General features: G+C 43.7%; 1 protein-coding gene across 1 annotated transcript in view; it reads right to left on the bottom strand.

The window, feature by feature from the left end:
- LOC147100298 (uncharacterized) overlaps positions 1 to 14,029 on the bottom strand; it is a 187,565-nt gene extending 173,536 nt beyond the window's left edge. Inside the window, exons 1-2 of the mRNA XM_085968228.1 lie at positions 13,851 to 14,029; positions 7,004 to 7,017 (exon numbers count right to left, since the gene is read on the bottom strand). Coding sequence (XP_085824354.1) covers positions 7,004 to 7,017; positions 13,851 to 13,974 — 138 coding nt within the window. The 5' untranslated portion in view covers positions 13,975 to 14,029. The remainder of the gene's footprint in view (positions 1 to 7,003; positions 7,018 to 13,850) is intronic.
- Positions 14,030 to 17,786: the final 3,757 nt, after the last annotated feature.

The following is a 17,786-nucleotide window of genomic DNA, read 5'->3' as shown; positions in this document are numbered from 1 at the left end:
ATGCAGTATACTAAATTGAAAGAAGTATGAGTAAATCGCTGTTTCACCTGGAAGGAGTGTTTGGGGCCCTGGACGGTGGGAAGGGAGGAGGTAAAAGGGCAGGTGTTGCATCTCCTGTGCTCGCACGGGAAGGTGCCATGGGAAGGGGAGGGGGTGTTGGGGGTGATTGAGGAGTGGACCAGTATTTGTATTTGTACTGTACCACACTCATTTTCAAGCTATTTGATATGCTTGCTAAATTTCTGTAAAATTAAGTGTTGACTGAGCACATTCATTGTTTATTTTAAGTCAAGCTAGCAACAGCACTTTGCCAGCAACGCTTATAGGAAATGAGTGCAGATGGTTCTGAGAAATGTAAAACCACGAACCATATATGGTACAGGATCCCCTAGAGAAGCAGGAAGTGGGAGGGGTCAATACTTTGAACAGTGTTGTGGTGCACCCTAAGATCAATATCAAAGGTGCCGACTCACGGAAGAAAAGGTGTGTGCACAATTTAGCAGTCGGAATGATCCATTCCACCACGTTCGGTCACGGGTCGGAATTATCCACTTTCACGAAACAATCAATACTTTTGTGATTCATGCGTTCAATGGAAAATAATGGTCAGTCATCTCCAGTGGCAATTGTCACATATCGACTAAAAGGACAAGCAGGTAGCAAAAGTGATAAAAGTAACTGTTTCCAACCTCAACTGATATAATTGTGTATACGACTGTTGTGAGTCATTTGCTCTGATTACTCTTGCTCTTTCTAGGTGCTGTGTGTGTTTTGTGTGTGTAGGCAAGAATCAGTGACAGTGAGCATTCCAATACATTCATTTATACCAAATGTTATTAGAATCTCTTTCTAATGCCTCTTAGCCCACTGACTGGCATTTCTGTATCTCACTGTGGTTAACTTATAGGTAAAAGGCGTGGCATGCAACCTTCTGCTTTAGCTCTTGGGTGAGAATTTTACTTTCCTTTTACTGCAGTGAGGCTACAGCAAGGGACAACTGTAACAGGGACAGATAGAACAATGAAAGGTGTATCTGGCGTATGCAAGTATCAATGAGAACTGTGTCTGGTGGCACAGAAGGACTTGAAGAAGTTATACTGGGGTATCAGTGGAAAATGAGCGCTCATTTACATGATGGGTTCTGTGTAAGTAATTGCTGTTGAAGAGATAGGCTTCTCATCGCCTCACACTTGCTTCAATAATCCTGATTTCTGATCATCAGACAGGAGACCGATTCTATTGCATGTGTTTCTGTAGTACATACTTACACATGATTTGCTTGCAACACTATTAGATACGCAGGAGGTTGCTGTTTAATTGCAGCACAAAACCGCTCTTAAATAATGAGCCACATTAGTCCTAAGTGGAACACAATGACTGTGTACTGCATTCAATGCTGTATTCAATTAATATGATTATGTAATGTACTGTTTACTCTGTAGCTATACTAATCGATATCCAATGTCTGCAGGGTTTTATCCAGAGTTCCACTATACTCCATATCGTTTAGGTTAAGTCCCTCTATAATAGACTGTTCAACTCATACAAGTCTTGTACATAATTCACTCTCTGTGCTAAACAGCAGATTGTATAATGCATGTTCTAATCAATACAATTTTTTTGTACAGTGTAATATTCAGTTCTTACAGCACCCTGTACAATCCGTTGGTTGGGATCACTAAGCCCTTTTGTAGAATGTATTCTTTAGTCCACTGTCCTCTGCCTTGTGACCGTGTTCATTCATAGATGGACAGATTTGAATTATTGTATCCATATCCATATAAAATATAGACTGGTCAGTAATCCTAAGGCAGGTTCAGGTGAAAGCTCTTCAGCCCATTGGATCGCATCCGCCCAGAATAATAACCCTGCTCTCCTCCCATTCCCTACTTATGCCTGCGACCAATACATTAGATGACTCCATAAGCCACTACTCATATGGTATTGACCAGAAGCATTGCCAAAATGTCTAGTCATAGAAATCAGCTCTTAGCAATATATAATATTGTTTTGTTATATTTTGAGGAAAATGCAATTACACAAATTAAATCATTTTATTTGTGCTAAAATTGAATTTATAGCTCTTTAAGACATGTGTTGGTGAAGAGTACAGCACTGTATGCTTAGAACGCTGTTCTTATTGCCATGATCTTATTGAATGGTGGAGCAGGCTCGAGGGGCCGTATGGCCGACTCCTGCTCCTAATTCTTATGTTCTTATGTTCTTTCACTTCTAGGGATTGGAGGGCAGAAGGACTGTGAGAGATGGTGGACATAACTGGTAATGCAGGGGAGCAGGGATTGCTCAGCTGATGTGCTCTTCCGTGAGTTGCTGATGAAGAGCTCTGGCTGCTTGCCATCATCAATGGCTTCAGGGTCATCCTCCTCAACATGCTAAAGGTCATCCTCTATTGTTGGCTTCATGTGTTGCCCCCCACCTCCATATGGGTAGCATACAGCATACAACAAACCACTATGATATGGGGCACTCTTTGTGGGCTGTACTGTAGAACGCCACCAGACCTGTGTAGGCCAGTGGAATCTTTGCTTAAGGAGTCCAATGGGTTGTTCAATGATGGCTCCAGCAGAGGAATGGATCTGGTTGTAGTGCAGTTTGGCCAGTGAGTGTGGGATCCTGAGGGCAGTCATGAGCAAAGTGTTCAATAATTTGCCCTCAATTCCGTGGGCTTCTACCTTAGATAACAGTCTCTTATGTGGAACTTTAGCAAATGCCTTCTGGAAGTCCATATAAATAACATCCATTATCCCTTATCCACTACTTTAGTCACCTCTTCAAAAAATTCACTCAAGTTTGTCAGGCATGACCTACCTTTCACAAATCCATGCTGGCTCTCTCTGATCAACTGAAAATGTTCGAGGTGTTCAGTCACCCTATCCTTAAATATAGACTCTAGCAATTTCCCAACAACAGATGTTAGGGTAACTGTTCTATAATTCCCTGGTTTCCCTCTCTCCCTCCCTGCAGGCATAATGCAGGTCTGTGCCCAGTATCCTGGCAGCTGCCATGACGCTTTCACCTTGTGTCAATCCTCCAAACTCCCATTCTTTGACCCGGCACAGCAAGTCAGAATCTGTCTGCTTGGGGACAAGGGCCAAAATGATAGAACAGGGTACTTTCTAAATGGTGGAAAGCTAAAAACAGTGGCTGTCCGAAGAGACTTGGGGGTCCAGGTACATAGATCATTAAAATATCATAAGCAGGTACAGAAAATAATCAAAAAGGCTAATGGGATGCTGGCCTTTATATCTAGAGGACTAGAATACAAGGGGTAGAAGTTATGCTGCAGCTGTACAAAGCCCTGGTTAGACCACACCTGGAGTACTGTGAGCAGTTCTGGGCACCACTTAGGAAGGATATATTGGCCTTGGAGGGAGTGCAGCGTAGAATTACCAGATTGATACCCAGACATCAAGAATTAAGTTACGAGGCGAGATTACACAAATTAGGGTTGTATTCCCTAGAATTTAGAAGGTTAAGGGGTGATTTGATCGAAGTTTTCAAGACATTAAGGGGAACAGATAGGGTAGATAGAGAGAAACTATTTCTGCTGGTTGGGGTGTCTAGGACTAGGGGGCATCGTCTAAAAATTAGAGCCAGACCTTTCAGGTGTGAAATTAGGAAACACTTCTACACACAAAGGGTGGTAGAAGTTTGGAACTCTCTTCCACAAACGGCAGTTGATGCTAGATCAATTGTTAATTTTAAATCTGAGATTGATAGCTTTTTGTTAACCAAAGGTATTAAGGGATGTGGGGCAAAGGCAGGTATATGGAGTTAGGTCACAGATCACCCATGATCTCATTGAATGGCAGAACAGGTTCAAGGGGCTGAATGACCTCCTCCTGTTCCTATGTTCCTATGTCGTCACACACCTGTTGCACATGAATAAAGTGGAAGACTTGCAATTCATGAAGACATTTGGGCCGTGTGAAGGCGCCCATATAGTGCCATGGGTGCAGTCAATGAGGCCTTGGGTTTGGGGGAGGCCTGCAATCTTGAACCCCAGAGTTCTATTCTGCTGCTTTCAGTTGCCCATAGGGAAAGGGATGAAATTGTTTGCTTTAGGAAACATGGCATCAGTCAGCTGCTTAATGCAATCATGAAATGATGTTGCCGATATGTTGCGGAGTGCAGCGAAGATTCACCAGGCTGATACCTGGGATGGCAGGAATGACGTATGAGGAGAGATTGGGTCGATTGGGCTTGTAGTCGCTGGAGTTTAGAAGAATGAGAGGGGATCTCATTGAAACTTATAAAATTCTAAAAGGACTAGACAGACTAGATGCTGGAAGGATGTTCCCGATGGTCGGGGAGTCCAGAACCAGGGGTCACAGTCTAAGGATAAGGGGTAAGCCATTTAGGACAGAGATGAGGAGGAATTTCTCCACCCAGAGAGTGGTGAACCTGTGGAATTCTCTACCAAAGAAGGCAGTAGAGGCCAATTCATTAAATATATTCAAGAAGGAGTTGGATATATTTCTTGAGGCTAAAGGGATCAAGGGATATGGGGAGAAAACAGGGACAGGGTACTGAATTTGGAGGATCAGCCATGATCTCATTGAATGGCAGAGCAGGCTCGAGGGGCCGAATGGCCTACTCCTACTCCTATCTTCTATGTTGCTGATATCCCCTGTGCAGCCTGGAAGGAGCCGAAAGCAAAGAATTTGAGGGCAGCAGCTACTTTCATTGCAAGGGGAAATGCTGTGCTAGCTCTTGGATGCAGGTCTTGCTGTAGGAGGTGACAACTCTGTAACAGCCTCCCTAGAGAGAGGTGTAGCCTTGTTATGCACTGCTTCTCTGAGAAGTGCAGGTATGTTGTCCTGGGCCTATAAGCTCTGGAAGGGTAAGGGTTCCTATGAGCTCTTCTCCTTCTCCTTGCTGTCCCTGCAACTGCAGCTCTTTGTGCTCCTTCCTCCTGACCCTCCTCCTCTTCCTCTCTCCACAGTGTAAATCCCAGAAGGATCCCCATGATGAAAAAAGTGCAGTGCCAGAATCCCCTTAACAATTGAGAATGTTGTACAGGCACCACAAGCACTTAAGGTCTAAGTAGTCAAAAGCTATCTAATGCAAGAAAAAAGGTCTCCGAAAACTGTCTAGTGATTTACCCTAGCTGAGAATCCCTTTAAATAATGCTAAAAATGATGTCCTCCCAACTTATGTCACCCATGGTTTGTAGGTGGGTTGAGGAACTGTCGATAGCAACACGGGTGGCAACCAAAATGCTCCCCTGGCCAACCTTGCACCTTGCTTCCTCTCTAAACTTGAGCTCATCCAAAACTATGCTGCCCGTGTCCTAACTTGCGCCAAGTCCCATTCGCCCATCACCCCCTGTGCTCGCTGACCTATATTGGCTCCCGGTCCAGCAAACTCTCATCCTTGTTTTCAAATCCCTCTGTGGCCCTCGCCCCCCTCCCTATCTCTGTAATCTCCTCCAGCCCCACAACCCTCCGAAATCTCAGCGCTCCTCCAATTCTGGCCTCTTGCACATCCCCAATTTAATCGCTCCACCATCGCCGGCCGTGCCTTCAGCTGCCGGGGCCCTAAGCTCTGGAATTCCCTCCCTAATCCTCTCCGCCTCTTGACCTCTCTCTCCTCCTTTAAGATGCACTTTAAAACCTACCCCTTTGACCCAGCTTTTGGTCACCCAACCTAATACCTCTCTATGTGGCTCGGTGTCAAATTTTGTTTGATAACGCTCCTGTGAAGCGCCTTGAGACGTTTTCCTACATTAAAGGTGCTATTTAAATGCAAATTGTTGTTGTTGTCCAGGTCCTAAAACCAGCGTTGGACCCTCATTTGCATGCATTTATTACGCTCCTGCCTGTTTTCGGTATGGAGCGCTGGCTCCTTTAAATCAAAACCCACACGAAAACCATATTAGGCAGAACTTGGCAAAAAATTGGCAAAAACTGTAAAATAAATTTCATTCACACTGAAAAATGGGGCGGCAGACAGATGAACATTGGCCCCAGTGTGCTTAAAGTTGATTAAATTGCAGCCAACATCAGCCTAACATTAAAATTAACCAGCTGATGAGTGGAACACCATGCATGTGCAGAGGTCCCTTGTTGCTGGGCAGATTGCAACAAACGGTTGAGTTGTGTAACTCACATTTGCTGTCTCCAAATCACACTATAGTGTCCCAACAAAACCCTAAGGGTGCATCCGCACCCCACCAGGTTTAATTCTGCTGTGAAGCTGAAACAGCTCCTTACCAAGGCTACGCTCGAAGTGTAAATCAGGCCCCAAGTTCAGAACGAATTCCCAAACTAAGCGGAGTGAGACTGCCTCCTCTCGGGAATCTCACTTAGTTGTGTTCCAGCGTCCTGATGTTAGAGTCAAGCTAGAATCATTTACACTGTAACTGCTGTGTTGGTGTGAAGCCAAACGGTCTTGCACCCTTAGAGACTACATTATAGTGTGCTATTGCAGACATCTTGAATCTAATCACCCTTCCTCTTCCACAATCAGACAATAGTGGATAGCACAGGGTGGTATTTTATTAACAGACCACAACTAGGGTGAGGGAAAACACAAATGTGTGTTGAAATACTTTAAAAAAATAAATCAGAAGTGCCTTAAACAGCGGTTGAAGAACGTCAATCCAAATACCAAATTAAGAAGGAAAAAAAATAATGAAGTCCTGACTCTGCAGATAACATTTTTTCAATGCATTCAAACACAGATATAGAACACCAGTTTTTATTGAGTGTTTTAGAAAATGAAACCTGACCAAAACTAAAATTCAAAAATACTGGCAGATATGAAACCTCATTGTTTTCATCAGTACATTGAGTTTTTGAGCCTACTTCCCTCAAATGTACCCCGCCCCCCCAGTCCAATATATTAGAATGAACACTTGATTCGGACTAAAAGAGGAAGGGCTAAGAGATGAGTAAACAGAACTAATCGTCAGCAATGCAGGTGTCTTAAATTGATCTCCCAGGGGGGGAGGTTATGTGCAGTATCGGGCATGTTTAACCGTAATCTTGGCCACTGGAACGTGCAAAGAAACCAAATTCAAACTGCACACATTTATATTTTACCAGTTTAGCAAGTCGGAGTTAAAGCCCTGAATATGGTCAAAATAACCAAAATAACATTATGGGATTGTTCTGAATAATATACACAACATACTGTATTTCTTGGAAATCAAATATAACATTGGCGCGATTGTGTTTTCGCTCTCGTATGCTCTTCATCGATTTAATTTTCCATATGGAGCTTTCTCTATTATTAAGAACGATGGATAGCTTTGGATGGGCAACAAAAAGAGAATTTTTGAATAGCAACAAAAAAAAACCTGGGATTGTACAAAAAAAGTTTTGTTTTCTGTTTTCACTGTCAGAATAGACTAACAGAATCTCGAAAAAACCCTGCCACTGCATTACTAATCTCAATGCATTGTAATTCCCATAAACCCAGTTTCCACTTGTAACCATGGGTCCCTCATGACTGCGGGTCTTTCTGTCATCTCAAATGCTTTGCTCCTCTGTCATCTTGGAGTTTCTGTTGGCGGCCATTGCTGCTGACTGTGAAACTTAAATGCTATTTCAACATGGGCTCGATTTTCTACCTATTGCCTCTGAATGCGTGGACATCTAGCCAACAAATAGTCTATGGTGCAGTGCCAAAGGGAACTGGATATACACTTAAAAAGGAAAATTTTGCAGGGCTGTGGGGAAAGTGCAGAGGAGTGGGATTATTTGGAAGTTCTTTCGGAGAGCCAGCACAGGCAAGATGGGCCGAATGGCCTCCTTTAAAAAAAATTCATTTGTGGGATGTGGGCATCACTGGCAAGGCCAGCATTTATTGCCCATCCCTGATTGCCCTTGAGAATGGTGGTGGTGAGCCGCCTTCTTGAACCCATGCAGTCCGTGTGGTGAAGGTACTCCCACAGTGCTGTTAGGGAGGGAGTTCCAGGATTTTGACTCTTCTGTGCTGTATGATTCTATCTGATGCCTCATAATGAGCAAATATCAAAGTGGGGGCAAAACAATTTTTTTTTCACTAAACAAGAACAATCGCTGTGCTTGAACAACTGTCAGTGTCATCTTCAGGTCATACACCACCCAGTAAACATTGCTATATGAGAAGACTCGTAGTGCAATCTTCCAGTCAATATTTGTTGACTCAATTGGTCTGGTCCATTGAAACTGATCAACATTTAAGATTTACAACAGCTGAAGACTGATCAGAATAGAGCCCTGATTCTTTCTCATAAAGCCCTTTTTGGTGGCATTATTCTCTTAGATAAGGTTGGGAATTTAGAGTTGAATGTTAATAGATCTTGTACGTTAGCTATACCTGACATGTAGCTAACAAATCCATCAAATTTTTGAATCATTTTGAGGGGACATATTCCCAGCAGTAGCTTGCTTGAGGGACACTCTCACAAACTCTCATAAAACATCTTTCTGGTTCTTACACATTTGAGTTCCAGCAACATCTCAGAGCGAGAGAGCAGGTGGAGCAGCAGACCAGCTGAGGGCTGTAGGTGAGGGGGAGGAGGACTACAGTAGTCCCCAGTTGGTATTATGCTGTAAACTAAGAACTGATTAAGCATAAAAGTCCATGGTACTTGCTTAATCACTCTAGCAGTATAGCCTTCCAGATCCAGGATTAACAGCTCCATTCATAACCATTTAAAGACTTTTACATTTCCCAATTATTCGCACATTGAAACTCACAGTCACAATCCCTAATTGCATTCAAGAAGGTAGTACATTGGAGTCAAAATCTTTTGCATCTGGATTCTTTCTTTGATTTTTCACAATAAGACAGAAGTAACCACAGGAATTTAACATTGCTCTTACCATCTCTTGGCCAGTTCGGTAACGATTACAGCAATGGTTTTTCACAATCACACTAAGCGCCTATCAGTATTTAAATAATCAAGGTGGTTTACTGTTAATTTAGAATAGTATTCAGATATACATGGACACGTTGCTTCTGAGTAATCAACTGGTGATTATCGCATAATTACATTTTCATGATGAAGTCACACTCATTAATTCTTCTGTGACTGTCATATTATATCAAATTCATTTGAGTATAGTAGTCATTGAGTTGCAACATACTCACTGGCAGAAATACGTGACTGAAACAGCTACAAAACTGACCCAATCAACTTAGCTATTATAAAATGAGATACATGGAAATTATTTCAATTTAGTAATCTTGCCTCGAGCAGATAATGGATATGAACCAGTTGAGCACCACTTTCATGGTCTATGATGCCACCTGAATTGAGATTAATGCCTTGTAATCGCTTCAGGCTGTCCAGTATTCTTGGTATAACATTTAGAGCCTATGGAATTTTCCGGTATACACAATTAATAAGCTCTTATGCCACTGGCCCTTCCTGTCAGAGCTTCTCCTACTCCGTAACTTTGGCGCAAACCCTGTTCGCGCGCGTAAACGGAGAGTTCACCAAACCTCCGCCAAACCTATGTCAGTAGGGCTCTCTGTTCCTGTTGCACCTGTCCTCCATGCTATCATACAAGACAACAAGGGCTTCCTTCAGAGCATGACTGCGCTGAACATTTGTGGACAGTTATGGGCTCAACACCATCATACCCTAATTTAAAGGGCATGTCTCGTCCCCCTCAATCTACCCTCACAAATAAAAGAACTTAAATTAAGTATGTTGAGAAGGGAGGAGTGAGGTTCTCAGCTGCAATCTTGGATTCAGATTTCGGACTAAAATTTTCAAATTTGCAAGTCCAAAGTGAGCATTGGGATTTTCTAATTGCACAAATGGTTCCATCAGCAACATCAGGCATTACGTGTAGTGAAGCTACTCACTGCCGTTATAGCGCATTGTGGGGAAAAGTTATCAAAACCCAATGTATCAGAATTGGTGAACATTTGAATCCTCCTGAATGTATAAGAACTGGCCCGTATAGATTCATAACCTCTGCCCCTATCATTTTTTCTTTCTCTCACGTGGCAGCTGTTGATCATCCTGCCATCGCCATTTACACTTCATCGAGAGTCATCTTTTGTTTCTTAACTTGTCCCATTACCATCTCCTTTTGCCTTGCACCATCATCCCTTTTTGTCTCTTCATCTCTCCTGCCTTCCACCCTATCACAGACCTTCCTTTTTGTTCTTAGAAGCAGGAAGGATGTTCCCGATGGTGGGGGGTCTAGAATGAGGGGTCACAGTCTAAGGATAAGGGGTAAGCCATTTAGGACTGAGATGAGGAGGAATTTCTTCACCCAGAGAATGGTGAACCTGTGGAATTCTCTACCACACAAGACAGCTGAGGCCAATTCATTCAATATATTCAAGAAGGAGTTAGATATATTTCTTAAGGCTAAAGGGATCAAGGGATATGGGGAGAAAGCAGGGACAGGGTACTGAATTTGGATGATCAGCCATGATCTCATTAAATGGCGGAACAGGCTCGAGGGGCCGAATGGCCTACTCCTGCTCCTATCTTCTATGTTTCCCCCCCTCCCCGCTTTCCCTGCCCTTACACTTGCTTAAAAGCCTGTTACATCTCCAACTTTTTCCAGTTCTGACGAAGGGTCATCGACCTGAAACGTTAACTCTGTTTCTCTCTCTACAGATGCTGCCTAACCTGCTGAGTATATCCAGCATTTTCTGTTTTTATTCCGGTATAGATTCATACTGGTCCTGAAAAAAGACACTGCATCTTGCTCTTTTTATTCATCCCATTCTTGGGATGTGGACATCGTCAGCAAGGCCAGCATTTATTGCCCTCAAGAAGGTGGTGTGGAATGCCACCAGTTCAGAAGGCAGTCAAGAGTCAATCATATTGCTGTGGGTCTGGAGTCACATATAGGCCACACTGGGTAAGGACAGCAGATGTCCTTCCCTAAAGGACATTAGTAAATCAGACAGATTTTTACGACAATCTGGTCGTTTCATGGTCACCGTCATTGATACTAGCTTTTTGTTCAATTAATTTAAATTCCCCAGTTGCCATGGTGGGATTTGAGCTCATGTGCCTCAGATTGCTAGTTCAGGCTTCTGGATTACTCGTCCGGTAACATAACCACAATGCTACCATATCCCTGTCATGTCATGGCACAGCACATGGAGAAGTGTGATGTGGATTTGAGCCCACGGTTTCTCAAAAGATGAGTTTCTGGTCTTGGCTAAAGCATCTGGAGGAGTTGAGGTACTTCTCCAGTAAGAGGAGGGGAAATTGAAGAAAGAATCAACTTATGTCCTTCTGGAGCTCCTCCGAGGAGTTCATCTGGAAAGTGGGGGAAGGGGCGGATAAAGTAAGGTTGGAAGGAATTAATTTAAAAAACGGGAATGTTTTTATATGGAACTAGTTTTGCCATTGGTAAAAATTTTAATAAAATCAAGTAATCGCATTTGAAAAAAAAACTTCTACAAAAGTTCTGTGGCTTTATCAAATTTTGAAAAACACGATGAAAGCTAGGCTTGTTCTTTTGAAACTGAAGAAAAGGTATATTTCAACAGTCAGATGGTTAAGAGGTCTGCAGACTGGAGCAGCCTCTAGCCTTTAGACTTCTAATAGTGGACTTCCTTTACAGCACCAGCAAGGGACCCATCTGATGTCTGTAAACCATTTGAATTAAATGGATTTGGAAATGGATGCGCCCCAGGTCAGCTGGCGAAAATAGCTACCTGTTTTTGCAGTCTGAGTTTTTTTTCCAATGCGCAGGTTCTGCCTTTGGAAAATACTTTTAAGGCAGATTGGAAATAGAGAAGAATGGAAAGCCACAGCAGAAGAAGTGCTAGTGTCATTTGATCACCATGCTAAAGACTGGAGCTGACACCAATCATACCTCAGTAACCAAGGGGAAAAAAATTAATATTAACACCCCACAATGGAACTCTATTGACTAGTAAATATATACTTTGTTCATTTGACGAATAATATTTCATTCAAAAGTGACAGATCTTCCACTAGCCAATCTGTGTATAAAGTGGTATTTCCATTTCACTAATACGGTATCTTTTAGCCTCAATGGCTTTTGGGTATTTGTGGAAGTCAGTAGAAGATAGGAGTCCTCTCAAGATGGCTAATTCTTTGCTTATTTGGCTAGTAAACTCTTTCAAGTACTAGACGATTTGGTTTTACATTGAAAACATTTCGGACAAGCAATGCACATTAAGGAGATCATTCAGCGATTTCAGTATTTTTTTTTAGTCTGTGCGTGGAATAAAATGGTGGAAGCATTCAAACTTCTTAATCAGTAAAATAAAAATGTAAAAAGTGCAAAGAGCCACATTTCTTTTTTTACCAATTGCTATTTGAGGTGAAAAAGCGTCTGCCAGAGCAAATCAGTGAACTCAGCTTCTATACTTTTACAAACACATTGGAAATCATTGAGAGGCTCAATAGACGCCCCAGCAAAAGAAGACACCCACTCAGAAAGTAAAGGTTTCCTCAAATTCAAACCCACATTCGCTTGATATTTTTAACTAAGAATATCATTTTCCTCAGCAATGCTGCTGAAAAATCAGTCCTAAATTGGATAATGAAATCACTCTCACACTCTACGTTTTACTGACTTTTTCACATCTGGCTCCCAACTTAGCAGAAGTTCAAAACTTACTGAAGCCTTAATAAACAAATGCGTGATGTGGTAGCTTAAATTCCACCAGAGAACCTAAAGGAAGGGCCGTTTGTAACATGCATTTTTCCTAAAACCGCAGAGATGGAATACTCCATCTGGAGTATGACTTTTTATACACAGAAAAGAACAAAAATGATAATGTCAAGGAAAATAGATATCAGGATATGGAGGTAATATTCCACCATTCAAAACAATTAACCGTTGAAGCCTGATAAATGACACTGTGTGATATTATTGTATGAAAACTTACCCCACCCATATGAAATTGCATTGTCTGCTATTTTAACAGAGGCGTTAGTTCGGTTAATAAAGACAAATTAATGCCTTTGTTATTCCATACAAATCCATTAAGTGTCTGTGAGCTAATAGCGCACCGCATCATTTCCAGGCTTTATTGATGTCCCGCTGAGGCTTATTAAAAAAATACCTTTCATTGATTTCTGTACCTGGTGAGTTTTCAAACCGTCGGAACACGGATTTACACAACATTTACTGAAAATAAAAGCCGCAAGTGATGGAAATACCCAGAAGGTCATTCAGAACCTGAAAGAGATGCAAGTTACTGTTTTATGTAGAAGGTTTCATCGGAACTGGAGTCCTATAAAGGGACACTCCTTCCTGACCTTTCCCGTTCTGCTTTAGGGTCTCATCCAAAGGTCTTTCTCTTTAAGATGCTCGATGACCTGATGAGTAATTCCAGCATGTGCAGCTGTTTCTTCTAATCTCGCTAATTTCTAATAGACATTCTTTAGTATCCTACAGGTATGGTATCCACAGACCTATTCTGTTGGATCAAGTCCATATTAAGGAGAGTTATAAATAATGTCCATCAAGTCCTACAGAAAAGAGTTGTCATCTGTACTTTAGGATTCTTTAAAATTCACTTTATAGCATTAAACCATTGTCTTAAAGAGACTTAACTTTATTTTGAGAGGTAATTTTACAAAACTTGTGTATTAAATTCCAACCTGAGAAGGTCCGGCCACTCAAAAGACACAGCGCTATAAAGTGCTCATATAAACAAAAGTAATTATTAATTTAACATAAATACTCAAAATTCACACATACACACACATAACATAATGTCAAACAGGTACTTATTTCCTTATTTCAATTGATGTATTTCATAATACCAGCTATTAACAGGTGGACCTGAAAATATCCCGTGTCTGAAATATAGACATGAATAAAGTTCGATTAATAAATTGCTCTGTATTTTGAAGAAAGTCAAACTGTACTTACATTTTTGCCAGTGCATTTTCTGTGACATATTGTAGTCTCGCTCAAGCCTTTCTGATGCAGACAGAGTTGACATTGCTAAGTTCTTACAAAGTGCTTCAGTGTACAAACTGGTGAAATGCAACATCGCCGAGTATTAAGACTTAAAGTCCCGCTTTTGCGGCTGATGTCATCATGTTACGCTCCAATCTCTCCTCTTGTGGCTGCTGTTTTTTTTTATTTTCCTCAGCGCGACGTAACCACAAAAGAGAAGATGCTGAGCGGCACTTGTCATTCGCAGCAGGCTCTGGAAGATATTATGCAGAGAGGAGAACCTTTATGTGATGGGTTTAATGACTATCCCGTGCTTTAAACAGAGGTTTGTGTCTGTGTACATCTCCTTTTCTTTTGTACAAGTTTGGCAGGCGAATTAAGGCCTACTAGCGGCATGTTAAGTACATACTAAAAGGAAACACCTGTGAAGTCTTTTTGAATTAGTACATCCTGTTCTGACGATATTTTGTCCTTGGCTTGGGAAAAAAAAGGGACAGCGTGTCTGCACTGCAATGCAATAAAATGGATCTCACTCTCGTTTCTGAAGCAGTGTCATATTTTGCCGGTCTACAGTTTCTTTTCAAAAACCAAATCCGGCTGATCGATCTTTTAATACACCCTGTCTTAAAAAAAAAGTCGACTTATTTAGTTGAAACGGTCAGTTTGAACGCCATCAAGTAATCTTTCCCTCATCGGTAAATCCCGCAATGAAATTTCTGCCATGCTGAAGGCAGGCACGTTTCATATTGTACACATATTGCCACCTCCCACTCACCCTTTGTAAATGGCTCACTTTCAAATCAGCTATTACAAAATTGTGGATATATTTTCCTCTGCTTTAGTGAAAAAGTAGACAAATTGCTGTACACCCATACTCACTTTTATGCTCAAATTATTAAAAAGGAGAAAAATATGTTGCCTCTTAATGTGCTCTATTTATTCTGTCCCGTTCAGCAACTCTTTATTTTATATTTTACATAAAAATTTATACAAAATGTGTTGTTTTATAGTAATCATTTATCACAACTTTACCACATAACTTTCAACTGTGGCTGGTGCTTTAATTGGAACATCCTCGCTTGGAATTTCCTCTTGGGTTCTCCTGATTGACCGCTGTAACTTTGGTGGAAGATTGGCAGAGACTCCGTTCACTCGCGCGTCCAGAATTTCCCCCGCTGTTTACGGCAGCTGATCGAGAGAGCCCCCGAGGAAATTCCCGGGGTCCGACTTTAACCAGCGCTGCTGAGAAAAGCAGTGGCAGTGTCAAGTCCCCAGGCCAGAAATATCCGCTGGTTTGGTGGTGCTGCAGAAGGGGGAGAAACGGGGTTGCTTTGCGTCTCCCGTTAGTGCCCCCGGGGGGCGCTAAAGGGGCGCAAATCCCCATGCGCCTGGGCGTGGCGCCGTTGACCCCTCCCACGAAATTCAGCGGGAGGTTAGCGGCGGCGGTATCCGGTAGTGGCTCGCGGTGCTGCGCCTCCTGCGATGACATCATCGCCGTGCGCAGCTCCCTGCTCCCACCCCGGCCGCAAACTTCCCTTGCGCCCCCCTGACCTATCGCCGGACGATATGTCCGACAGGATCCGGGGGCGGTTTTGCAGCGGCGGCGGCGCTACTTAAAGGGCAGGTGTTGGGCGGCCATTTTTATTTTGCCCAACTGCCAGCACCTGCCCCCTTTCCCCTTTTTTCCTCGGGGTGCCGGCCACGATCGCTCAGCCCTGCATTCCTCTTGAGTGCTGGGCTGTTTCCACGGCACCCCGCTCCCCGGCGGTCCAGCAGGGCCCCGGTGCGTGCAACGCTAGGCCCCTCCCCTTTAATCAGGGGAGGAGGCTTGCAATGACGCCAGTAACGCCCCACCTCCTGCTTGGGGCGCTACAACTGAATTTACGGTGGAGGGCCGCTAACTCTTTCTGGGCGCCACCCAATTTTTCCCCCTTGTCTGTCATAAGCATCAATCCACTGTCCATCCTTTCAGCACACTCTGAGGGTAATTTTGACTTTGAGCGATAGTGTTAAGCACCTCTCCCGATTTTCGTTTCCGCTGAGGTTAATGGAAATGGAAATCAGGAGAGGTGATTACCGGCTGATTGAGTCGATATCGCGCATTTGACACTACCACCCAGAGTCAAAATAATCCCCTATAGGTTGAGAGCTGTGCTTTACATTGAGCACTAAAACAGTTGATGCGGTGTTAGTTAACCCATTCAAAACAAAAACTGGATAAATATCTGCTTGCGAATGTGTTTAAACATTATTAGGATAAGAACAGCTGAAGAGACCAAGGCCTAGAAATTCATTATGGGGCGCCCAGCTCGCCTGGGCGCCGGAATTACCGCTGCGCGCGGATCCACTTGCGCAAGCGGGATATTCAGTGTCAGCGCACCAAGTGGAAGGCGGCCGCTAAACAGGGGTTTCAGCGCCCCGCTTGGGCGCTGAAACTGATTATCGGCGCGCTAGTGGCCGCAGCGCCACCCGCAGCGGAGCGGCAGGCTGCGGTACTGCAGGCCTTCCTCCCTCTCTTAAGGGGGAGGTGCCTGCAGCAGCCGGAGCCCCGATCGCGAGTGCCGGCAAAAGAGCCCGGCAGAACGGAGAAGTGCCGGGCTCCCGGAAACCAGCCGGCAATGCCGCGGGGGGGGGGGCGGTGGAAGAGGCCGGGGAAGGAGGTGCGGGCAGGCGGCCGCCGAAAAATCGGCCGGCCGCACCTCCACTTTAATTACCGCCACTACCGCCACAGGTAGGCCCTGTGTACCGGTCACTGTTTGCGGCCGGCGCTGAAGAGGCGGGCGCGACTTAATATGGCGTTCTTCGTGGAAACGGGGCACTGCGCACACCGATGACGTCATCGGTGGCGGCGCAGTGCTACAGCCTAACGCCGCCATTAGCGCCCCGCTGAATTTCGCCTGAAGTTTGCAGACTGGCGCAAAAGCCCTCTTTGGGCGCAAACTGGTGGCGCAGGCCACTGAATTTCTAGGCCCAAATATTCCAAGAGACATGACGATTCCTGTGCTGCTGGGATGGGGGACCAGGCAGCTATCCCAGACTGAACATCGGAGATGTGGCGATAGATAGTTTAGAGTTCTGGTTGGTTATTGCCAGGGATCAAGGAGTTATTTATATAGTTATTTTTAAAAAAAAACTTTTTTTTGCGGCAATTTTCTTCCCTCCCCTTCTCTTCCGAAGATATAGACACTTGCTGGCATACGTTTTGACAAGTGCCGGTAACTCTGCAGGTTCTTGCCCATGTGGCCATTATTCTAGAGCGGGTCATGACAATGAGGATCAGCGGGCTATTCAAGGGACAATTTCATCCTTGCCCAATGATCACACTTTCACAGGGCTCATTGGAATGTGATGAGCAGTTGGGACCCTGGAAGCTTTTCCCCTCCCTAAGCCTGGGGCATCAGTGCTGGTTGTAGCACCCTTCCTGCTACCCCACCTGAGACCAGTTAACTCAGCACAGACCAAGGTTTGAAGCAGATAAACTTCCTGATCTGTAGGGTCAAGCTAATAACTGGATAAACTCACTCAGCCTTTGGGGGAGCTCAGGAAGTATTTAAGCAGTATTTTCCCTCAGGAGATTAAAATGCTATGAGAGTTTAGCTGAGTTGGCAGCCCACCTGTAAGTCTAAAGGTCATGGGTTACAGTCCTACTCCATGGACCTAAACACATTAATCTAGGCTGGCACTTCAGTGCAGTATGGAGTGCTGCTTTGTGTGAGGTACCATTGGGTGTGACATTAAATTGAGATCTGGTCCGTTTGTTGAGGTGGTCACAAAAGATCCCATGGCAAGCCACACTGCCAAAACACTATTGTTATGTGAAAATTGGCCGCTCCATTTGACAGCACTTCAAAAGCAGCTCATTGGCTATGAAATGCTTTGGGACTTGCAGGATGTGAATGGCAATAT

The sequence above is a fragment of the Somniosus microcephalus genome, chromosome 26 (assembly GCF_052327205.1).
Source record: "Somniosus microcephalus isolate GS21.2 chromosome 26, FLI_Smic_1.0, whole genome shotgun sequence".
In the NCBI taxonomy this organism is placed as follows: domain Eukaryota; kingdom Metazoa; phylum Chordata; class Chondrichthyes; order Squaliformes; family Somniosidae; genus Somniosus; species Somniosus microcephalus.
This window is presented reverse-complemented; position numbering and strand designations above follow the sequence as displayed.